Genomic DNA, 25,127 nt, shown 5'->3' with positions numbered 1-25,127 from the left:
TTCTTCAGACACCTGGAGCTTGTGCTATGGTACTGTCCTGAGGGACACCAAGTGGAGTATTCTAGATCTTACAGGAGTAGCGGGGAGAAACGGTCTCAGCCAGAAAACCGTTCAGTGGAACAGTTCTCTCTGACCAAGATTACCGTGAAATATCCCCTCCGTCAGTGAGGCTGGACGTCGCTCTAAGTGCAGCAGTCCAGTCTCGGCTCACTTCTGCCCAGAGATGGCTTCTCATTCGGTCCAGATCGCTGTTGTCTTTCTTCACCAGGGACAGGGCAGCCAGAAACTGCAAACAAGATGGGGCTTGCTCTTCCCTGAGCTGTTCTGAATTGCTGTCCCTTTGGGGGACACTCGGGTCTTCAGACCCATTCATCTTCCACCCTGTCTCATGGCCTGTCCTCTGCCCTACATTTCATGTGGAGATGAAGACTTTGCTCATACTCCATGTCTAGCCCATCGTGAACAGGGGACGGATGAGGCGTGCTGCTGGGTTTACAGTGGAAGGTTCTGAAAGGCTGGTTTCCTTTTCGAGAGAGGAAGCAGAGCAGCACACCATTAGGGAGATCTACTGTTATTATCACTGTTATTATTCAAAGTTAGGACATACGTCCTGGTTAATTAGGACCATGTCCTATGGACCTTGCTCTCCTTGACTAGGGTTGACCTGAAATCCTAGTGAACAGGGATGTATCCAGACAACTTTGTCACACTGGCTCATGCCTGGTTCTTTGTGGGCCATGACTGAGAGCTCAAAGGAGAAGGATCACAGAAGGTCTCCATTACCCACGGCCAACTCTAACCACCAGCAGCTGTTCCAGTCTCTCTGAACCTCCACTGGGAGCCACAGGGCTCCGCATTTCCTGGCCTTTCTAGTCCTCTGCAGCCCTCTCTGGCTGTGCAGTGACAGGGTCTCAGGGAATTCATCATCTAACTCACAGACCGCCTCCTGACAACAGAGCTGCCTCAGTGACAGCACGAACCACTGTGCATGGGGACAAGTGTGCCCCGAACCTGGCCCCTGTTCGATGTTTGCTGTGGGTGGTACCAGGAGAAGCATGTCCTCACTGGGCTACTGCATTTTGGGGTACCATCAGGGCTCCTGGGCGCTCGTTTGGGGACACGTTTTGTTCAAGTTCATTTGTTTGGGTTACGACGGGTTGATGAGGAGCATCAGGGAAAGGAGCACTGAGAAAGAGAAGGGCTCATAACCTTGTGAATCTGCTGGCTTCACATAGGCCATGTGGGCGCCTGCAACTGGCACTGGAGAAGGTGCCCTTCGTGGGGGTGCGCACACTGAGGGGCGTTGTGCCGCCAAGCACAGTCCACCCCAACTCACATCGAGGGGCAACCCCACGAGGCTGGCGGGTCCACGTGCCGGGGACACCCTGGGGAGCTTCTCAGAGGCAGGGGAAGCTTAGGTGTTACTTCTTGACTGACAGGGCTCAGAGGGTCTCAGTGAACGAGAAGCAAGTTCTCTAGTAGAATGATCCTCCACCTGAGGGGGAGCATGAAATTCACTCGGGGACAAACTGCACAATTCCCCGTCCTATGGCCCTCACCTGCTGGGATGCCTCGCTCTGGTTCACGCTGACTCTAAGGGAAGGGAGAGCCTCCGCCCTGGTGGCCGCGTCTCCTGCTCATCCGCCCCTCTCCTCTGTCTCCACAGCATCTGCAGTGCTGGGGCCCAACGTGACCCTGAACCCTCCGTTCACTTCCTTCGGTCCGCTGTTTCCCACGCCTGCTTCCGACCCAGGCCCCGGGCCGCCCTGCGAGCAGCCCCCACCTGCCCTCGTGATGTCAGCGTTCCCTCCTGGTGGCCCCCTGGTGCGGTCTGCTTTCCCCAGGACGCCTCAGGGGGTGGGAGCCGCTGGCCATGGCCCGAGTGGGGCCGGGACTTTCAACATCACTGTCCCAGTCAGGACACAAGGGGCTCCAGCAGAGCCCTCTCACACTCAGACCACTGTCCTGGCTCAGGCCCCCCTCACCTGGAGTGCTCCAGGGGCCCTCTGCGGGGGTGCTCAGTGTCCTGCTCCCCTGCTGTTGGCAGCTCCTGCTGTAGGGACCGTGATGCCTGCTGCATCCATCGGGGGCACGCGGGCTGGCGAGGGGTACTGGTTCCCAGGCCACACCCTCCCAGCCCCCATTCCAGCAGCCCAGCCGGCTCAGACCGTGGGCCCAGGGAACGACGGGACACATCCACATGGGGCTGGTGGGGAGGGCGGCAAGGCCCCCTCCCAGGCCAAGGCCGCGCCAGAGGACTCCTGTAACCCCAGGAGTGTTTACGACAACTTCCGACGCTGGCAGCGCTTCAAGTCCCTGGCCCGCGGGCACCTGCCCCAGAGTCCCGATGCTGAAGCTCTGTCCTGCTTCCTCATGTGAGTGCCCTCCTTGGGGGATGGAGCTAATCCCACCGCTCCCACACGAAGGGGAACGAAGGACGGACGAGGAGGGCAGCCTATTTAGGGGAACTTAGATGGAGGTCACGTGGGCGACGGCCCAGGCATTCTCAGCAATTTAATTAATGTCCCACTCCGGTTCATGACGTACATTCACCAGCCTTAGGTCAACTGACCCTCAACACCCTGTGAGTCCACCAAACTTGGTTTTTAACAATCACCATCATCTGCACAGAAGACAAAGGCCACAGTGAGTTCCTGGTGTGACATGAGCCACAACTTGGATTTAGGCCTCTGCCTTCACCCGTGATTCCCCCCCGTGTCCTCTCATGCCCCGCACAGGACCTGAGTGCGGATGGCTTCGGGACGTCACATGGAGGGACCCGGGGCAGGGGGGGAGAAGGCACAGGCCACAGGAGGAACCTTACACATGTAGCCCCTCACTCTTCTGGAGAACTCTAGCAAGGAGACTGAGGTAGTCAAGCCACACATTGGGACCTGGCTGGGTCCCCACCACTGGGTTTGGATGCTGCGCAGAGTCGCCTTCTTTATCCCTGAATGCCTCCTAGACAGACAGACGATTCCACTTCATTCGGAGGATGGGAAGATTGTCTGACTCATGTCTGATGCACTCAGCAGAGTCTCTGGCATGTGCTGTCCCTCGTTACTGTTGTTGCCGTTATGATGATGATGATGATTATTAATGTCATCACTAAGAACAGGCAACCTAGAATAGGAAACTGCTCCCAAAGTCACATGTCCCACCACAGGGAGTGAGGGGACTGTGAGCCCAGGAGCCCAGGACCAGGGGCTGAGGTGATGGGAGGCAGCGACGTCCGTAGCCAGGAGCGTTTGTCTTTCCCTCCCCAACACCTGCCTCCTTCCACCTGCAGGCCCTCGTGGTTCTGGGGCCATCACATGGAGCACGTATCCTAGTCCACGGGACACGGGACATGGCTGCATACCTGCCCCGCTCCCACACTGGCTGCCCTCCACGGAAAGCTGCACACAGTGTATAAATTAAAGGGGCCCCCAAATCCTTGTCCCCAATGATTTCAATGTCCCCCACATCCTGAGCAGTCGGAGTTCCCCTTCGACCAAAGTCCCAGGTGCCCTAGGCTGTCCTGAGTCCCTAAATGGAGCCCCCCAGGCCTTGCCCGGTCAGCTCAGGCACCGGTCTCCTTTGGCTCTGGATCCGCGCTCCTGCTCTTCACGCTGAGGGACTCTGAGGCTGTGTCCCCAAGGGCTGCCTCTCTAGAGAGTCACCAGGAGCTGATTAAATGCTCAGTCCTGGGGCCTTGGAACGTGCATTTTAACCTTCCCTTCCCGGTCATTCTAGGCACTTCTCGGTCAGCTCAGGCTGCCATAACAAAACGCCACAGGCCAGGTGCTTTAGACAACAGACTTTCATGTCTCCCAGCTCAGGAAGCGGAAGTCCCAGATGAGGTCCCGGCAGATTCAGTTCCGGGCAAGGACTTTCCGCCTGGCTTTCGATGGCTGTGTCCTCACATCACAGGGAGTTCTGCTGTCTTTTCCTCTTCTCACACTCACAGGGACACAAATCCCATCACGGGGCCTCCTAGTTATCTAATCTAAACCTGATGATCCCCAAAGGCTCCACCTCCAAATACCATCACATTGCAAGTTAGGGCTACAACCTGTGAATTTGGGGGACACACACATTCAGTCCATAACACACAATAATAGTGAGGCCTCAAAGGGAAGTCAGAGAGGCCAAGCAGTCCCTTGGTGCTGAGGTTGACACATGTTGGCTCTCCTGGAGGCTGAAGAGCCCACACTGGGAGGACAGGGACAGGTGACAGGACAGGTGTGATGTGGAGAGACACGGGTGTGGGCCGGTCAGCTGGGATGGAAGGAGGGCACGTGCACTGTGACTGACCCTGAGGACTTACAGCCCAGTGCTTCGGTCCCTGGCCCGGCTGAAGCCCACCATGAGCCTAGAGGACGGAGTGCGGCGGGCCATGCAGGAATGGCAGGGCACGAGCAGTTACGACCGCAGGAACTATTACGACATGGCAGCAAAGTGAGTCAGGGAGGCAGGGCCTGAGGGGCTGTGGGGCGGGCTGAGGGTGGGTGAAAAGGGGGAGGGGGGCTGGTGCGGTGGGCTCATCGGCAGGGATGCCATGAGGAGGGGGATCCGCTAGGTCCGGCCCCTCCCTGGGGACCTGCCTCCCCCGGGGAAGCTCTCCACCCACCTGGGTCCCACCCCGGAATCTCCACCCTCCCCTGGCCTCGGGTCTACCCCTGCCCTGATGCTGAAATGAGGACGGGGAAGAGTAACCAGCACAGCCCAGTAGGGGCCGGCTCCAGCTGTGGGGACCCTGCAGAAGGGAAGCTAGTGACTACTGGCCAAGTTGGGACCACGTCTCCTCACCTCATGAAAAGTGGCCAGAAATGGGTCACCTGCCATCCCAGAATGGGCTGGGGTAGAAGAGCTTGGGCAGGGGAAGCCAGCACCTCACACACCCCCAGACACGTCTCTGGCCTCCCTGCCTTTGCTGCACGGCAATCCACTCCGTGAACACCAATCACCCTCACAGAAAATGCACCCTCTCCTCTCAGCTTAGCTCCCACTTCCTGCAACGTCTCCGGGGCCCTTCTCTCCCAGGCTATTGTCAGGGGCTCACAGTACCAGCCCAGGATTCCTGGATCCGGGCAAGGATTCCTCATGTCATTTGCAGTCAGTCACATCCCTGACCGAGCTTCTGGCTGTCAGCTCTTCTGAGTGGCCCTGGGCAGGGATAGGAGGAGCAGGGTCCCCTGAGGGCCGGGCCTGGGTCACACAGGCCTTGATTCAGGAAGCCCCCCTGGATGTTTTCTGCCCTGCAGGTGTAGGTGAGCCAGCGTACCCCTGCAACTGCTCTGCAGGTGGGGGAGCAGCCCGGCCCACCCAAAGCCCTTCCTCCCCCATCCCTGGCCAGGCCTCCCTCTCAGCATGGCTATGGCTCTCCCCTCTACCCGCCAGGTTCATGGAACTTGAAGCTGAGGAGGAGATGCAGCTCCGGATGCGGCAGTGTGTGAAGGGGCCCCAGGGCCTACCTCCTCCAGCCCCGCCAAAGCTTGCTCCTCCAGGGCCACCAGTCCCCAACGCTGTGCCACGGTCAGGTACGGCAAGCATATTCCCACAGGAGCCAACGCAAAGGCCGAAGGGGGCCTGCAGAGGCCTTGTGCCCTCATCTTGTCCCTTTCCTGCAAGGGGAGGGAGCACCTGCTCTTTCAGTGAGAGCAGCCAGTGAGAACCTGGGGCTCCACTGCCCTGGATCAAGAACTAGGTATTGGCCTGATCCAGTAGTTTCATAGCCGCTATCGGCCTTGGCTGTCCAGGACCCAGTGTACACTCTTCCCGGGAAGCGGTGCTGGGTGCGGAGGAGTCCCAGAATCTTGGTGGCCCCAAAGTCTTTCCAGGTAACTCAGTCTCACATGACCCACCTCGGGTAGTGTATCCTCCCACGGGGCCTGACGTCCAGCCTGGACCCATTTCATGGCCCTCAGTTCCAACCTCCCCCAGTGTGGCTGGAGGTGGCCGCGGCAGCCCAGCCACGCACCTGTCCTCCCTCCTGCCCTAGGGTGCGCTCCCAGGAAGGCTGGCCGCAGGGCACCATCCACTCGCCCGCTGTCACGCAGACCCCAGCAGCTGCCCCAGGCCAAGGCACCCAAGGAGATCCCACCAGAAGCTGTCCAGGAGTATGTGGATATCACGGAGGCACTGCTGGGGCCTCATGCAAATTGGGAGGGTGGAGATATCGAGGAGCAGCAGGAGCAGGACGGGACTGACCCTGACCCAGATCTCCTGAGCTACATTAACAAGCTGTGCTCCCAGGAAGACTTCATCACCAAGGTGGGCTGGCCTGGAGCCCTCGTGTGGGGAGGTTTTCTGGGGAACGGCAGTCCCAGCCCCATGGATTTCAGTTCTACTCATCCCTCAGCTACGGAGCAGTGTGTGTGTGAGAGACAGAGAAAGTCTGTGTATAGCTGCTAGTGGCCATGAGTTAGAACGACCCTGCTGTGTGGACAGGAGAGACAGGCATTACTTTCTGCTTCTCCTCGAGGTCCCCCTGGCTGCAGTTCAATCCCTGCCAAAGACACTCACGCCCCTTTCCCCCTGCTCCAGGTGGAGGCCATCGTCCACCCCCGATTCCTGGCAGCTTTGCTTTCCCCAGACCCAAACTTGGATCCCTTGGCTCTGACTGAGGTGCTGGAGCAGGAAGAAGGACTCACCCTAGCACAGGTAACACAGGGGAGGCAGGGACACCAGGTCACCCAGGCGAGGGAGGGACACCAGGGCACCCAGGGGAGAGAGGGCCACCAGATCACCCAGGGGAGGGAAGGGCACCAGGCAGACCAGGGGGAAGACGTGCCCCTGTGCCCCTGAAGCCCACGTCATTTTGTCTAGTCTTACCCTGCTGGAGGTGCATGGCCTCCTGAGGGGAACTGCCTGGGTCAGAGAGGAGTAGGTGCAAAAGAGCAGGAAGGAGAGGACAGAGCCAGGGAGGGAGGGCAGGGGGCGAAGCTGGAAGGAGGCCCAGCAGGGCACAGCACAGTCACAGTCACAGTCCCTGCCTCTGACACCAAGCCAAGCGTCCTCTCACCTTCGCCACCTCCCGCCCAAATGCAGGGTCTCCACCATCCTGCCAGCCCCTCCCCACACCTGGGGCAGAGCCAGTGAGTGCCACTTTGCTCCCCCCAGCTGGTGGAAAAGCGCCTCGTGGCCCCAAATGAGGCAGAAGGTGTGGGGGCCACCCCAGGTCATGGCACACCCCAGTTGGAGTCACATCCTAAGACTGCAGCTGGCCAAGGAGGAGAGAGAGATGACCACGGCCCCCAAGGAGGGGTCGTCACAGAAACCTGCCCAGCAGAGGCGGCTTCCCATGACCCTCGACAGCGCAGCCGAGACAACACCAACCTGCCCAGGCCCAAGGAGCCTGCCCTCTGGCCAGGTCATCAGGAGTCACGCAAGCTGAGGGCTGCCCATCTCAGCTCCCTTCCCCAGGGCCACAGACCCTCCTCGCCTGGTCTCAGGGGAGCCTGTCCTGTTATGCCTGCGCAGGGCCCGGCAGCCAGGTCCAGTGAGGTCGAGGAGGACCTCCCCAGCCTGGACTTCTTCCTGACCTTGCAGTGCAACCTGCAGCCCTGGGGGCTGTCCCTGAGCCCCGTCCCTGCTCTGCGTCCGGCTCGCCCCTCATGTCCTCAAAAGAGGAGGGGCGACCCACTGGTCTCTGGGAGGAGGAAGCAGCAGCACTGGTGCCAGCCCCTCTGGACTGGATTTGACCCTCACTGCATCCTGCAGCCCGAGGGATCCCAAGCTCCCATCACCCAGTGCTGACCCAGCTGCTCCTCAGCTATGGGCAGGGTCGGGGAGGCAGGACAGGGGAGAGAGGGTGGGGGGGGGTCTGGATGGGGGATCAGGGTGGGGGAGAGGGGAGGCAGCACGTTGGGGGCGTTGTATGTAATAGGGGTTTGTAGATAATTGTGAATAAATGTGGTATTGTTGGGAAATGCCCTGGGACTACTGCCTCTGTTCTCACGTCTGTGCCACTAAGTGGAGACAGGCCTGTGGGCAAGGAAGGATCTGGGAGATGCCAGGCTCCAAGGACCCACCGGTGCCCGACCATCACCTTCTTCTCTAGATTCTGAGACCTGATTCCTCCCCCAGGGCCCATGTGGGATCCTTGACTAAAAGGGTGTCGGCCCCCACATGCAGAGCTGTGGTCATGGGGTGGGGGTGTCCCAGCAACAGTGGCAGGTGGGCAAAGCCGTCCAGCACCACGGTGGCCTGGCTGTCTGCTGGGGGAGAAAGGGGCCATGTCTGGGCGTCTCCCGCCCATCCACCCACGGAGCTCGCTGCTTAGCCCCCAGATGCTCCTCTGCACCTTTCCTCCCCTGTCCCACGTCAGCAGCATCCATGTCCCACCCGCCCCTGTGCCTTTGTGAAGTGGGAAGGAAGTTAACTCTTGGTGGCGGGTCACCTGGCTGCTGCCCCTCCTATTCCCAGGTGGGTCTCCACATTGGAGAAGGCCTCAGAGCTTGGCTAGATTAAGGCGGTGTGGTGTGAAGCTGCACACCACGGCCCTCAAGCCCAGAAACTTCCAGAACATCATGCCATGAAGGTCCTCGTTGGTGGCATCCTCACGGGAAGCCACTATTGTCCCTGCTGTCCAGCTCAGCACGCACATCAGGCGCTGAGGGAAAACGTGGGGATCGAAGGCTGGAGCCCTGGACCCACTCCTCACTAGTTCCCTGACTCTTCCACATTCAGAGCTGTCCTCAGGAGCCCCTCTTAGGTTTCAGGAATGTGGAGCAAGTCATGTTTGGAGGGGACTTGGCCCATGCCCTAGTACGTGAGGGCACTCAGTCGGGCACGGGCATCATCTCGGTCACACCTCGGGGCTTCTGCTGCTACTCCTGTCCTCACCACCTGACCCTTTTGTGGTTGAACAGTTCCCAGGAGGAGGCAGAACCTCTGCTTCCCCAGCACCGTGCCCTGCCTCAACCTTACAATCTGCCCCTGACCCTGCACACTGGGGCCGGCTGGAGGGCTGTTACAGTCTCAATGTTGTGTCCGCCAAATCCGTATGTTGAAGCCCTAAGCCCCATCGTGATGGTATCTGGGGGTGGTGCCTTTGGGAGGTTGTTGGGGTAAGAGGAGATCATAGGGTGGAGCCCTAATGACGGAGATTAGCACCCTTATAAGAAGAGGGGGAGACACCAGAACTCTCTCTTCCCCCTGTGATGACACAGCAGGAAAGGGAAATCAAACCGGAAAACCAACAGTTATAACTCTCACCATGGTCCACAGATTCTCAGTAATGAGTCTCGATATTAATTCCATAGTATCTAACTTTCACCTATACTTTAGAGAAGTGTAAAATTCCCCGAACTTGAGGCCGGCTAGGTGTTGTGAGCGGTCATGTTTTCAAATGCAAGTTCAAGTTCTCCTGACTTTGGATTGGACTGAGGAGGAACATGGACAGACACCAGACAATAGCTAATGCATGCTGCAAGGAGCCAGTTGGCCAAATCTCCATCTCTCTCCAGTAACTGCTTGATAGCCTTTACTTACTATGAAGCCGTCTCGAGTGACTCCGGGGGTTCATAAAGGTAAATGAGAAGTAGTCACCCAACTTGGTGTGAGAATACTGCATGCAAATGACAGTGAGAAATCGAGGCTGTCTGGACCACAGCCCTCTGAAACCTCATTCACTATGGCAACTGCATTATTTTAAATGGAGACAGCAAAGTAACTAGGTCCTACATCCAGAAGCTACAAGACTAGCTCACCAGTGAACTGGCAGTTTGAGAGTGGTGGGAGTTCCAAAGCTCCATAAAGACTTGGTACCTTCCATAGATTTGTAGTATAGTTTGAAGTCAGGTAGTATAATGCCTCTGGTTTTTGGTTTTTTTTTCATTATTTTATTTTATTTATTTATTTATTCATTCATTCATTTATTTATTTATTTTTCTGCTCAGGACTGCTTTGGCTATTGGGGTCTTTTGCTCTTCCATATGAATTTAGGATTGCTTTTTCTATTTCTGTGACGAATGTCATTGGTATTTTGATGGGGATTGCGCCGAATCTGTAGATCACTTTTGGTATTACGGACATTTTCACAACATTAATTCTTCCAATCCATGAACGAGGAATGTCTTTCCACCTCTTGGTGTCCTCTTTCTTTCGGCAGAGTTTTGTAGTTCTCATTGTAGAGATCTTTCACCTCTTTGGCTAAATTTATTCCTAGGTATTTTATTCTTTTCATAGTTATCGTAAAGGGGCTGGCTTTCTTGATTTTTTTTTTTTTCCTGCTTATTTGTTGTTGCTGTATGAGAATGTTACCAATTTTGGGGCACTGATTTCGTATCCCGCACGGTACTGAATTTGCTCAGGAGCTCTAGGAGTTTTTTGGTAGAGGTTATGGATTTTTCTATATATAGGATCACGTCCAATCCCGTGACAAGTGACGGTTTGATTTTGTCTTTTCCAATGAGGATGCCCTTTACTTCTTTCTCTTGCCTGATTGCTCTGGCTAGTACTTCCAATACTATGTTAAATGGGAGTGGTGAGAGTGAGCATCCTTCTCTTACTCCTGCTCTTGAAGGAAAAGCTTTCAAACTTTCCCCATTCAGGACGATGTTGGCAGTGTGATCGTCATATATGGCTTTTGTTGGATTGAGATATTTTCCTTCGATAGCTACTTAGTTAAGGGTCTTTATCGAGAAGGGATGATGCTGAATTTTCTCAAATGCTTTTTCTGCATCTCTTGAGATAATCATATAGTTTTTATCCTTGCTTTTGTTGACGTGGTGTATCACATTTATTGATATATGTCTGTTGAACCATCCTTGCATCCCTGGGATGAAACCCACATGATCACAGTGTATAATCTTTGTGATGTGCTGTTGTACTCTGTTTGCTAATATCTTGTTGGAGATTTTTGTGTCTATGTTCATCAAGGTTACTGACGTGTAATTTTTTGTTGTCGTTGTGTCTTTGTCTGATTTGGGGATCAGGATGATGCTGGCTTCATAGAATTAATTTAGGAGAATGGCCTCTGTTTCAATTTCTTGGAATAGTTTGAAAAGGAGTGCTGTTAATTCTTCTTTAAAGCTTTGGTAGAATGCAGCAGTGAAGCCATCTGGTCCTGGGCTTTTCTGTGCTGGGCTACTGTTGATGACTGCCTCAGTCTCATTGCTTCTTATTGGTCTCTCCAGGTTTTGCATTTCTCCTTGGTTCAGTCTCAGTAGTTTGCGTGTGTTCAGAAAGCTATCCATCCCCTCCAGGTTTTCAAATTTGTTGGAGTATAGTTGCTCCTAACAACCTCTAATGATTCTTTGTATTTCTGTGGAATCGGTTGCAATGTCTCCTTTTCCATTTCTGATTTTTGTTATTTGGGCCTTCTCTCTTCTTTTTTAAGTAGGCTGGCCAACAGCTTGTGTAGTTTGTTTTTCCCCTAAAAAGACCAACTTTTTGCTTCATTGATTTTTTGCATCATTCTTTTGGTCTCTACTTCATTTAGTTCGACTCTGATCTTAATTACTGCTTTCCATCTACTAGTTCTGGGATAAGAGTGTTTTTGTTTTTCTACTTATTTGAGATTGAATGTTAGGTTATTTGAAGTGTTTCCATTCTTTTGACGTAAAATAAGCACTTATTACTGGCCACTTATCTTTGACAAAGCCACCGAGAATATACACTGTGGAAAGGACATCTTCAATAAACAGTGCTGGGGAAACTGGATATCCGTGTGTAGAAAAATCAAACTAGGCCCATACCTTTCACCGTACACAAAATCAACTCAAAAGGGATTAAAGACTCAACTATAACAACTGAAACTAGAAAACTCCTAGACGAAAACACAGGGGACATACTTCAGGATGTAGGACTGGGCCAAGACTTTATGAATAAAACCCCAAAAGCACAAGCAATAAAAGTAAACAAATTGCATTATATCGAACCATAAAGCCTCTGCACAGCAAAGGAAGCACACAGACAAGGGGCTAATATCCAGAAACATAAGCAACTCAAACAACCCCACAGCACATAAGCAAACCATTCTGTACTAAAATGGGCAGAGACATTTTTCAGAGAAAGACAAACAAATGGCCAACCGGTACACGAAAAATGTTCAATATCACTAATCATTAGGGAAAGGCAAATCAAAACCACCCTGAGACATCCTCGCACCCCGGTTAGACTGGCTATTTTCAAAAGGACAGAGAATAACAAATACCAGGGAGGATGCGGAGAAAGGGGAACCCTTCTACACTGTTGCTGGGACTGTCAATTAATACAACCATTATGGAAAACACTATGGAGGCTTCTCAAACAACACACAGGACTACCACACAATCCAGCAATCCCACTTCTGGGTACATACTCCAAGTGATGGAAATCATCATGTCGAAGGGATGCATGTTTGTTGCAGCTCTGTTTACCATAGCCAGGACATGGAACCAACCGAAATGTCATCTACAGACAACTGGACAAGGAAAATGTGCTATACACACAATGGAATACTACTCAGCCAAACAAAAGAATGAAATTCTTCCATTCGCAGCAACACGGATGAGCTTGGAGAAAATTATGCTAAGCGAAATAAGCCAGGCACAGAAAGAGAAATACTGTATGCCCTCACTTATAAGTGGGAGGGAGGGTGGGAGAGAGGAAGGGAGACCACAGTAAAGTGTTGAAAAGAGAACAGACCTATAGTTACTACAGGTCAGAAAGGAGGAGGGGCAGGGTGCTTAGGGATTGGTTGGGCAAAGGACACAAAGAATAATTACAATTTCTAATGACGAACACACTAATAATATTGATTTCATCGTCACATACTGCACACAAATACCAACAGTCAACTCTGTGCACCATAAATATCTATAATCAAAATTAAAAATTAAACAAACAAACAAACACAAATAAAGAGGAAGACTTGGTACCTTCACACTCAGTTACTGAGAACATCATAAAGGAGCCAGTGGTATCTGAACACAATGTTAGAGTTCCCTGTGAGGCTTGAGAACGCGCTTCATCCCGGTGCCTTCAGGGCACTGGTGGCTTCAGAAAGCTGATTCCTTGCACACCTCCTTTCCCACAAACCCGACACTCTTAAAATTAAAGATATGCTATTTCTACCCACCCCACCACATTCTAAAAGGTCATGAAGTGACTCTAAGGAATGACAAGGGGCATGACACATCCTCTGTAAAAAAAAAAAAGAAAGAAAAAAGAAAAAAAAGAAAATTACGTTCATTAGCTTTTAATTTTTTTCTGACTACAAAAGAGAGACCTCATTTGCTTGGTCTTTGGAGACGACGAAGTATGATGTCTAAGAACAAACACTTAGAGAGATTCATCGGATTTGTACATCTCACTACAAAAAAGAACCCATCGCTTACATTAGACCTACTCAAGATACTGGAGCAGACTTTTTAAATTAAAAAAACAGTAGTCATTTCAAAGGGAGAAATAAGAAAGAAATGGAGAAAAACCCATTCGCAAAGGCCATCATTATGCATCTTCTTAAAGAATATTATGTAATAAAATAGGAAACTAATGATTCGTACAGATGTGCATAAATCCAAAAGAGGAATATGAAAGAGTAACAGCATGATTTTCCCAACTGAAACTTTAAAAAAAGATAAACACTTGAAATCTGTGTTTCACACACCAAAAGTTCAAATGACTCTACTTACCATTAGCTTGCTACTGTCTCAATCTCCACAATGCTGCCAAGATAGCATACAACTTCACCTCTGAATATGCAACTATATTCAGGTTAGAAAGATGAACGATGCTCACTTACGACTGCACACGTTCCATAAAGAAATCAGAAAGAAATTGCAAATGTATCGCCCCATCTGTCCAACAAATGAAATGTTCTGAAACAAATGTAGACAGACATAACAATGGAAAGTGCATCAAAAGGAGGATTATGGAAGTATCGACTGTGAGATCTCGTGAAGACGTAATGTCACTAACTGCCACCACGGGACAAGCATACAAGCCATGCCACTGAGCACAGTGCCTTTCAAATAAATTCACTAGTGGAGCCAACATTGTCTTTGCAGCTGGAGGAGAGCACACATTTCCAAAAAAGGGAAAGAGAGGCCATTCTCCCAAAAATCATCCTATGAGGCCAACATCACCCTGATCCTAAAACCAAAGATGGAACAAAAAAAGAAAACTACAGGCCCCTATCCTTGACAAACACAGATGTACAAATCTTCAATAACATATTAGCAAACAGAATGCAACAACACATCAAAAAGATGACACATCATGATCAAGTGGGTGGGATTCATCCCAGGGATGCAAGGATGGTTCAACATATGCAAATCAGTAAATAAGGGAAAAATATAAGGTTCAAATAAATAAATAAATTAATTAATTAATTAATTAAATAAATAAAGGAAAGAAATGAGGTTCCAAAAATATAGGGAACTCCTGAAAACAGCAACAAAGAAAAAAAAATTCCAAAATGGACAAAGGACTTGAATAGACATTTCCCCATAGAAGATATACAAATGACCAAAAGACCATGAAAAAATGCTCAGTATCAGTAATCATTAGGGAAATACAAATCAAAAGCATAATGAGAAACCAACTCATGGTCATTAAAATGGCTACCATTAACAACAACAACAAAAAAAAAACTGTTGGTGAACATGTGGAGAAACTGGAAATCCTCTGTACTGTCGGTTTAAATGGAAAATGGCATTGCTGCTGTAGAAAACACTATTACTATCCCTCAAAAATTAAACTCAGAATTACCATATGTTCTGGCAACTCAACCTCTGGGTATATACTCAAAAGAACTGAAAGCAGGGTCTCATGGAGATATTTTCACACCCATGTTCACAGCAGCACATCCGCAGTATCCAAGATGAGAGCAGAGAAATGGAGGTTGGCACTCAACTTTCCCACCGGTCTGGGAATCCCCATGGGAAGCCCGTCTCCAGACACTTCCACAGGAACATCTGGAGTGCCCTGAGGGCTGAACATCCAAAGGTGTACTGTTGTGGAACCTCAGCAGGTGTGCTGTGTTCTCATCGGCAGAGCTTCCACACAGTGCTGCGAGGGGCACGATCTGTGGGAAAGACTCAATTCCTCACCAAAGTTCTCACACAGATTATGTGCTCCCGTGGAGTCATTTCTTGACCTAAAAGTGACTAAAAGGTCAGAAATTAATTCCGCTGCTTGCCATAGGTCTTACCCAGACAGGGAAAAACAGCAGAGCAGCAATTTAGTTCCAAAGCAGTGATCGAGTTCCAGAAAACCGGTCATGCCTTTAGTATGAAGACAAAAAGACGAACCTCTTAAAGATAACAACTGCAAAAATGGTATAAAAGCCAGGAAATACAAAAAGATGTAAATACAAACATTAAAAAAGTCAAAATGTGGTGAGAAACGATGTCAACGTGTAGAGTTTGTTTCTCGCTTTTTTAATTCTTTTTCTCTTTGCAATCAAAGTTAAGTTATTATCAGTTTTTAAAGTTTCAAACTACCCGTTATAACCCTAAGACGTTCGTGGTAAGCCTCACGGTAACCATAAAGCAAAAACATGGAATAGATACGCTAAAAATAAATAGCATAACATAAAAATGTACTACTAGACAGAAATCGCTTCATCACGAAGACAATAAGAGAGGAAAAAGGGATTTGTAAAACAACTAAAAACACGTACAGGGTTTTTCTGAGCTTTAGCCACCTGTTCTCCATTACTTGGCCTAATAATTAAAACTTCCATTATTTACCCACGGCACATCAGACAAACGGACCTCACTAGGTCTCGATTAAACTCGCAATGCCATGCACATATATATATATATACATATATATATATAAATGTATATATATACTTTTTTCTTTTTTCTTTTTTTTTTTTTTTTTTTTTGGCGGCTGACCAGGTACAGGGATCCGAACACTTAACCTTTGCATTACAAGCTGCACTCTAATCAACTGAGCTAACTGGCCAGCCATCCCATACACTACGAATAAACATATAATCCATCCACCTGCTCATGGATATACACACAAACCAGCATCCACGCCCAAGACATACAGAGATGGCTACGGCATACCATTTACAAATACACATAAAACCATGCCCAAATCCCAACCTATCTCAGTCCAGTAGGAACCGGCTTCCACATCCCCAGATACTAACAAAGAACCATAGCACACAGCTCCAATACAGATAAATACACTTCCCCCACTCCCCTCCATATAAACAGAGAACCCCAACTCTCTAACAGATACACGTACGCTCAACTCCCAGAATATATAACCCTACTGAAACCAGAAACACACACTGCCCAAAAACACTCATCCAAACCACCATGCCCCTTGAATACACACACAAAATCGACACACATGTGGCTCTCCACCCGCCATATCCTCCAGTATACCCACAATTACCTAGCACACGACAAATATGCAAACATGCCACCTTATGCCCTCAAATGCACATACATCCACACACTACCTGCAAATACAAAATCGCGGGTACCAAATACTCACAGTATTTGTAGTATAACTCCTCCATCTTCCGGAATACACAACCAGACAAATCCCACCCTGCACCTGCACCTATTCATCCTACTACTCCCCACAAATCATTATAGATCTGCCCTCACCCACTGAAATGCTCATACACATTTCCTGAAGATCACAAAAAACAAACACACAGGACCATGCAGCATACCCTGAATACACAAAAATTAAAACACTTAACAACAACATAATACCCAGACACTAAATGATGGAATTTCTGGTCTTGGACATGTAGGCGACACAGCTGTCTGTCATGAATTTTCATGGCTTTCCAGCAAAGGGGATCGTACGTACGTAAGGCCAGTCCACGGGAGTCTGCAGAGGTCGCAGCAATGGACAGTAGCTGAGCGTACAAGGACTGCTTCCTACAGAATGATGTGCATACAGCAACCCAGCCCGCTGGACGTGCTGAGACAATCCAGACCTATTTCCAGACACTCATTCCCCCTACCTCCCTTACAATCCCTGTATTTATCAGATTCCTTGTTCTGAGCTACCTTCAGAAAGTGCAGCCACTCTACAGCAGGGTTGGCTGAGGGGCACAAAAACTGGTTTGTTGAGAAAGAAATGAAGTGAGTAGAACACCAGGCAGAAGCCTTGCGCTGTGAATCTGAGAAACAACTGGAAACTTGCCTCAGAGGCACACACCCACTGTGCTGCCCCTGTATAATCTGAGGGACCTTCAGAATCCTGCCTACCTGCCAGAACCCTGCACGGTATGTCTCCCCACCCCCACCAGCCCAACTACCCCCACCCCTCCCCCACTGCAGAATTCTGGAGAGCTACATTCTAAGCCTGTTGACATTTAAAATTGGACCCTGAGCATCTGCAGTTGACAGTTTGCTGTCTGGGTCCTGCACTTGACTTTTCTCACCGTGGAGACTGCCGTGCCACCGTGGTCAGTCCCCAAGCCTACGGGGATGGCTTCAAAGGGAGGTAAGTCTGCAGGGTCTGGGGTGTGTTATCACACCCCTGTCACCCCTCAAATCCATGGGAGTTCAAATGTGACACTTGCCCTGGGACAGCTGGTTGGGTGGAAGTAGAGGAAGAGAGAGCACTGGACTTACCCAAGGACATCTCACCCGGGAGACGGGGGAAGCCACTGGCATCCTGAGGCTGCAGGGGGAAGGAGGCTTCTCACAGGTGGATCCAGATGCCTCCGGAGAAACCTACCGGGTGATGAGAAAGGACACAGCAGTTGTACTGACTCTTTCCAGAAGGGAAACGGGTGACTTATGTTTCTAAGTCAACACAGGTCAACGTGTGTTTGTAGGCAGTGGTGGATTGTGTCGTGCTTGTGCCACCGGGGGGCTCAAGAACAAAGCCTGAGTCCTGCGTCCTTTCTTCAGACACCTGGAGCTTGTGCTATGGTACTGTCCTGAGGGACACCAAGTGGAGTATTCTAGATCTTAGAGGAGTAGCGGGGAGAAACGGTCTCAGCCAGAAAACCGTTCAGTGGAACAGTTCTCTCTGACCAAGATTACCGTGAAATAACCCCTCCGTCAGTGAGGCTGGACGTCGCTCTAACTGCAGCAGTCCAGTCTCGGCTCACTTCTGCCCAGAGATGGCTTCTCATTCGGTCCAGATCGCTGTTGTCTTTCTTCACCAGGGACAGGGCAGCCAGAAACTGCAAACAAGATGGGGCTTGCTCTTCCCTGAGCTGTTCTGAATTGCTGTCCCTTTGGGGGACACTCGGGTCTTCAGACCCATTCATCTTCCACCCTGTCTCATGGCCTGTCCTCTGCCCTACATTTCATGTGGAGATGAAGACTTTGCTCATACTCCATGTCTAGCCCATCGTGAACAGGGGACGGATGAGGCGTGCTGCTGGGTTTACAGTGGAAGGTTCTGAAAGGCTGGTTTCCTTTTCGAGAGAGGAAGCAGAGCAGCACACCATTAGGGAGATCTACTGTTATTATCACTGTTATTATTCAAAGTTAGGACATACGTCCTGGTTAATTAGGACCATGTCCTATGGACCTTGCTCTCCTTGACTAGGGTTGACCTGAAATCCTAGTGAACAGGGATGTATCCAGACAACTTTGTCACACTGGCTCATGCCTGGTTCTTTGTGGGCCATGACTGAGAGCTCAAAGGAGAAGGATCACAGAAGGTCTCCATTACCCACGGCCAACTCTAACCACCAGCAGCTGTTCCAGTCTCTATGAACCTCCACTGGGAGCCACAGGGCTCCGCATTTCCTGGCCTTTCTAGTCCTCTGCAGCCCTCTCTGGCTGTGCAGTGACAGGGTCTCAGGGAATTCATCATCTAACTCACAGACCGCCTCCTGACAACAGAGCTGCCTCAGTGACAGCACGAACCACTGTGCAGGGGGACAAGTGTGCCCCGAACCTGGCCCCTGTTCGATGTTTGCTGTGGGTGGTACCAGGAGAAGCATGTCCTCACTGGGCTACTGCATTTTGGGGTACCATCAGGGCTCCTGGGCGCTCGTTTGGGGACACGTTTTGTTCAAGTTCATTTGTTTGGGTTACGACGGGTTGATGAGGAGCATCAGGGAAAGGAGCACTGAGAAAGAGAAGGGCTCATAACCTTGTGAATCTGCTGGCTTCACATAGGCCATGTGGGCGCCTGCAACTGGCACTGGAGAAGGTGCCCTTCGTGGGGGTGCGCACACTGAGGGGCGTTGTGCCGCCAAGCACAGTCCACCCCAACTCACATCGAGGGGCAACCCCACGAGGCTGGCGGGTCCACGTGCCGGGGACACCCTGGGGAGCTTCTCAGAGGCAGGGGAAGCTTAGGTGTTACTTCTTGACTGACAGGGCTCAGAGGGTCTCAGTGAACGAGAAGCAAGTTCTCTAGTAGAATGATCCTCCACCTGAGGGGGAGCATGAAATTCACTCGGGGACAAACTGCACAATTCCCCGTCCTATGGCCCTCACCTGCTGGGATGCCTCGCTCTGGTTCACGCTGACTCTAAGGGAAGGGAGAGCCTCCGCCCTGGTGGCCGCGTCTCCTGCTCATCCGCCCCTCTCCTCTGTCTCCACAGCATCTGCAGTGCTGGGGCCCAACGTGACCCTGAACCCTCCGTTCACTTCCTTCGGTCCGCTGTTTCCCACGCCTGCTTCCGACCCAGTCCCCGGGCCGCCCTGCGAGCAGCCCCCACCTGCCCTCGTGATGTCAGTGTTCCCTCCTGGTGGCCCCCTGGTGCGGTCTGCTTTCCCCAGGACGCCTCAGGGGGTGGGAGCCGCTGGCCATGGCCCGAGTGGGGCCGGGACTTTCAACATCACTGTCCCAGTCAGGACACAAGGGGCTCCAGCAGAGCCCTCTCACACTCAGACCACTGTCCTGGCTCAGGCCCCCCTCACCTGGAGTGCTCCAGGGGCCCTCTGCGGGGGTGCTCAGTGTCCTGCTCCCCTGCTGTTGGCAGCTCCTGCTGTAGGGACCGTGATGCCTGCTGCATCCATCGGGGGCACGCGGGCTGGCGAGGGGTACTGGTTCCCAGGCCACACCCTCCCAGCCCCCATTCCAGCAGCCCAGCCGGCTCAGACCGTGGGCCCAGGGAACGACGGGACACATCCACATGGGGCTGGTGGGGAGGGCGGCAAGGCCCCCTCCCAGGCCAAGGCCGCGCCAGAGGACTCCTGTAACCCCAGGAGTGTTTACGACAACTTCCGACGCTGGCAGCGCTTCAAGTCCCTGGCCCGCGGGCACCTGCCCCAGAGTCCCGATGCTGAAGCTCTGTCCTGCTTCCTCATGTGAGTGCCCTCCTTGGGGGATGGAGCTAATCCCACCGCTCCCACACGAAGGGGAACGAAGGACGGACGAGGAGGGCAGCCTATTTAGGGGAACTTGGATGGAGGTCACGTGGGCGACGGCCCATGCATTCTCAGCAATTTAACTAATGTCCCACTCCGGTTCACGACGTACATTCACGAGCCTTAGGTCAACTGACCCTCAACACCCTGTGAGTCCACCAAACTTGGTTTTTAACAATCACCATCATCTGCACAGAAGACAAAGGCCACAGTGAGTTCCTGGTGTGACATGAGCCACAACTTGGATTTAGGCCTCTGCCTTCACCCGTGATTCCCCCCCGTGTCCTCTCATGCCCAGCACAGGACCTGAGTGCGGATGGCTTCGGGACGTCACATGGAGGGACCCGGGGCAGGGCGGGAGAAGGCACAGGCCACAGGAGGAACCTTACACATGTAGCCCCTCACTCTTCTGGAGAACTCTAGCAAGGAGACTGAGGTAGTCAAGCCACACATTGGGACCTGGCTGGGTCCCCACCACTGGGTTTGGATGCTGCGCAGAGTCGCCTTCTTTATCCCTGAATGCCTCCTAGACAGACAGACAATTCCACTTCATTCGGAGGATGGGAAGATTGTCTGACTCATGTCTGATGCACTCAGCAGAGTCTCTGGCATGTGCTGTCCCTCGTTACTGTTGTTGCCGTTATGATGATGATGATGATGATTAATGTCATCACTAAGAACAGGCAACCTAGAATAGGAAACTGCTCCCAAAGTCACATGTCCCACCACAGGGAGTGAGGGGACTGTGAGCCCAGGAGCCCAGGACCAGGGGCTGAGGTGATGGGAGGCAGCGACGTCCGTAGCCAGGAGCGTTTGTCTTTCCCTCCCCAACACCTGCCTCCTTCCACCTGCAGGCCCTCGTGGTTCTGGGGCCATCACATGGAGCACGTATCCTAGTCCACGGGACACGGGACATGGCTGCATACCTGCCCCGCTCCCACACTGGCTGCCCTCCACGGAAAGCTGCACACAGTGTATAAATTAAAGGGGCCCCCAAATCCTTGTCCCCAATGATTTCAATGTCCCCCACATCCTGAGCAGTCGGAGTTCCCCTTCGACCAAAGTCCCAGGTGCCCTAGGCTGTCCTGAGTCCCTAAATGGAGCCCCCCAGGCCTTCCCCGGTCAGCTCAGGCACCAGTCTCCTTTGGCTCTGGATCCGCGCTCCTGCTCTTCACGCTGAGGGACTCTGAGGCTGTGTCCCCAAGGGCTGCCTCTCTAGAGAGTCACCAGGAGCTGATTAAATGCTCAGTCCTGGGGCCTTGGAACGTGCATTTTAACCTTCCCTTCCCGGTCATTCTAGGCACTTCTCGGTCAGCTCAGGCTGCCATAACAAAACGCCACAGGCCAGGTGCTTTAGACAACAGACTTTCATGTCTCCCAGCTCAGGAAGCGGAAGTCCCAGATGAGGTCCCGGCAGATTCAGTTCCGGGCAAGGACTTTCCGCCTGGCTTTCGATGGCTGTGTCCTCACATCACAGGGAGTTCTGCTGTCTTTTCCTCTTCTCACACTCACAGGGACACAAATCCCATCACGGGGCCTCCTAGTTATCTAATCTAAACCTGATGATCCCCAAAGGCTCCACCTCCAAATACCATCACATTGCAAGTTAGGGCTACAACCTGTGAATTTGGGGGACACACACATTCAGTCCATAACACACAATAATAGTGAGGCCTCAAAGGGAAGTCAGAGAGGCCAAGCAGTCCCTTGGTGCTGAGGTTGACACATGTTGGCTCTCCTGGAGGCTGAAGAGCCCACACTGGGAGGACAGGGACAGGTGACAGGACAGGTGTGATGTGGAGAGACACGGGTGTGGGCCGGTCAGCTGGGATGGAAGGAGGGCACGTGCACTGTGACTGACCCTGAGGACTTACAGCCCAGTGCTTCGGTCCCTGGCCCGGCTGAAGCCCACCATGAGCCTAGAGGACGGAGTGCGGCGGGCCATGCAGGAATGGCAGGGCACGAGCAGTTACGACCGCAGGAACTATTACGACATGGCAGCAAAGTGAGTCAGGGAGGCAGGGCCTGAGGGGCTGTGGGGCGGGCTGAGGGTGGGTGAAAAGGGGGAGGGGGGCTGGTGCGGTGGGCTCATCGGCAGGGATGCCATGAGGAGGGGGATCCGCTAGGTCCGGCCCCTCCCTGGGGACCTGCCTCCCCCGGGGAAGCTCTCCACCCACCTGGGTCCCACCCCGGAATCTCCACCCTCCCCTGGCCTCGGGTCTACCCCTGCCCTGATGCTGAAATGAGGACGGGGAAGAGTAACCAGCACAGCCCAGTAGGGGCCGGCTCCAGCTGTGGGGACCCTGCAGAAGGGAAGCTAGTGACTACTGGCCAAGTTGGGACCACGTCTCCTCACCTCATGAAAAGTGGCCAGAAATGGGTCACCTGCCATCCCAGAATGGGCTGGGGTAGAAGAGCTTGGGCAGGGGAAGCCAGCACCTCACACACCCCCAGACACGTCTCTGGCCTCCCTGCCTTTGCTGCACGGCAATCCACTCCGTGAACACCAATCACCCTCACAGAAAATGCACCCTCTCCTCTCAGCTTAGCTCCCACTTCCTGCAACGTCTCCGGGGCCCTTCTCTCCCAGGCTATTGTCAGGGGCTCACAGTACCAGCCCAGGATTCCTGGATCCGGGCAAGGATTCCTCATGTCATTTGCAGTCAGTCACATCCCTGACCGAGCTTCTGGCTGTCAGCTCTTCTGAGTGGCCCTGGGCAGGGATAGGAGGAGCAGGGTCCCCTGAGGGCCGGGCCTGGGTCACACAGGCCTTGATTCAGGAAGCCCCCCTGGATGTTTTCTGCCCTGCAGGTGTAGGTGAGCCAGCGTACCCCTGCAACTGCTCTGCAGGTGGGGGAGCAGCCCGGCCCACCCAAAGCCCTTCCTCCCCCATCCCTGGCCAGGCCTCCCTCTCAGCATGGCTATGGCTCTCCCCTCTACCCGCCAGGTTCATGGAACTTGAAGCTGAGGAGGAGATGCAGCTCCGGATGCGGCAGTGTGTGAAGGGGCCCCAGGGCCTACCTCCTCCAGCCCCGCCAAAGCTTGCTCCTCCAGGGCCACCAGTCCCCAACGCTGTGCCACGGTCAGGTACGGCAAGCATATTCCCACAGGAGCCAACGCAAAGGCCGAAGGGGGCCTGCGGAGGCCTTGTGCCCTCATCTTGTCCCTTTCCTGCAAGGGGAGGGAGCACCTGCTCTTTCAGTGAGAGCAGCCAGTGAGAACCTGGGGCTCCACTGCCCTGGATCAAGAACTAGGTATTGGCCTGATCCAGTAGTTTCATAGCCGCTATCGGCCTTGGCTGTCCAGGACCCAGTGTACACTCTTCCCGGGAAGCGGTGCTGGGTGCGGAGGAGTCCCAGAATCTTGGTGGCCCCAAAGTCTTTCCAGGTAACTCAGTCTCACATGACCCACCTCGGGTAGTGTATCCTCCCACGGGGCCTGACGTCCAGCCTGGACCCATTTCATGGCCCTCAGTTCCAACCTCCCCCAGTGTGGCTGGAGGTGGCCGCGGCAGCCCAGCCACGCACCTGTCCTCCCTCCTGTCCTAGGGTGCGCTCCCAGGAAGGCTGGCCGCAGGGCACCATCCACTCGCCCGCTGTCACGCAGACCCCAGCAGCTGCCCCAGGCCAAGGCACCCAAGGAGATCCCACCAGAAGCTGTCCAGGAGTATGTGGATATCACGGAGGCACTGCTGGGGCCTCATGCAAATTGGGAGGGTGGAGATATCGAGGAGCAGCAGGAGCAGGACGGGACTGACCCTGACCCAGATCTCCTGAGCTACATTAACAAGCTGTGCTCCCAGGAAGACTTCATCACCAAGGTGGGCTGGCCTGGAGCCCTCGTGTGGGGAGGTTTTCTGGGGAACGGCAGTCCCAGCCCCATGGATTTCAGTTCTACTCATCCCTCAGCTACGGAGCAGTGTGTGTGTGAGGGACAGAGAAAGTCTGTGTATAGCTGCTAGTGGCCATGAGTTAGAACGACCCTGCTGTGTGGACAGGAGAGACAGGCATTACTTTCTGCTTCTCCTCGAGGTCCCCCTGGCTGCAGTTCAATCCCTGCCAAAGACACTCACGCCCCTTTCCCCCTGCTCCAGGTGGAGGCCATCGTCCACCCCCGATTCCTGGCAGCTTTGCTTTCCCCAGACCCAAACTTGGATCCCTTGGCTCTGACTGAGGTGCTGGAGCAGGAAGAAGGACTCACCCTAGCACAGGTAACACAGGGGAGGCAGGGACACCAGGTCACCCAGGCGAGGGAGGGACACCAGGGCACCCAGGGGAGAGAGGGCCACCAGATCACCCAGGGGAGGGAAGGGCACCAGGCAGACCAGGGGGAAGACGTGCCCCTGTGCCCCTGAAGCCCACGTCATTTTGTCTAGTCTTACCCTGCTGGAGGTGCATGGCCTCCTGAGGGGAACTGCCTGGGTCAGAGAGGAGTAGGTGCAAAAGAGCAGGAAGGAGAGGACAGAGCCAGGGAGGGAGGGCAGGGGGCGAAGCTGGAAGGAGGCCCAGCAGGGCACAGCACAGTCACAGTCACAGTCCCTGCCTCTGACACCAAGCCAAGCGTCCTCTCACCTTCGCCACCTCCCGCCCAAATGCAGGGTCTCCACCATCCTGCCAGCCCCTCCCCACACCTGGGGCAGAGCCAGTGAGTGCCACTTTGCTCCCCCCAGCTGGTGGAAAAGCGCCTCGTGGCCCCAAATGAGGCAGAAGGTGTGGGGGCCACCCCAGGTCATGGCACACCCCAGTTGGAGTCACATCCTAAGACTGCAGCTGGCCAAGGAGGAGAGAGAGATGACCACGGCCCCCAAGGAGGGGTCGTCACAGAAACCTGCCCAGCAGAGGCGGCTTCCCATGACCCTCGACAGCGCAGCCGAGACAACACCAACCT

The 25,127-nt window shown here is 53.2% G+C and overlaps 1 protein-coding gene across 1 annotated transcript in view; it reads right to left on the bottom strand.

The window, feature by feature from the left end:
* Positions 1 to 25,127, bottom strand: part of LOC134381114 (uncharacterized) — a 260,084-nt gene that overhangs the window by 117,830 nt on the left and 117,127 nt on the right. Inside the window, exon 8 of the mRNA XM_063101162.1 lies at positions 17,532 to 17,633. Within this exon, the coding sequence (XP_062957232.1) occupies positions 17,532 to 17,633 (102 nt within the window). The remainder of the gene's footprint in view (positions 1 to 17,531; positions 17,634 to 25,127) is intronic.

The sequence above is a fragment of the Cynocephalus volans genome, chromosome 6 (assembly GCF_027409185.1).
Source record: "Cynocephalus volans isolate mCynVol1 chromosome 6, mCynVol1.pri, whole genome shotgun sequence".
In the NCBI taxonomy this organism is placed as follows: domain Eukaryota; kingdom Metazoa; phylum Chordata; class Mammalia; order Dermoptera; family Cynocephalidae; genus Cynocephalus; species Cynocephalus volans.
Note: the sequence above shows the minus strand (reverse complement) of the source record. Positions and strands in the feature narration are given on the sequence as shown.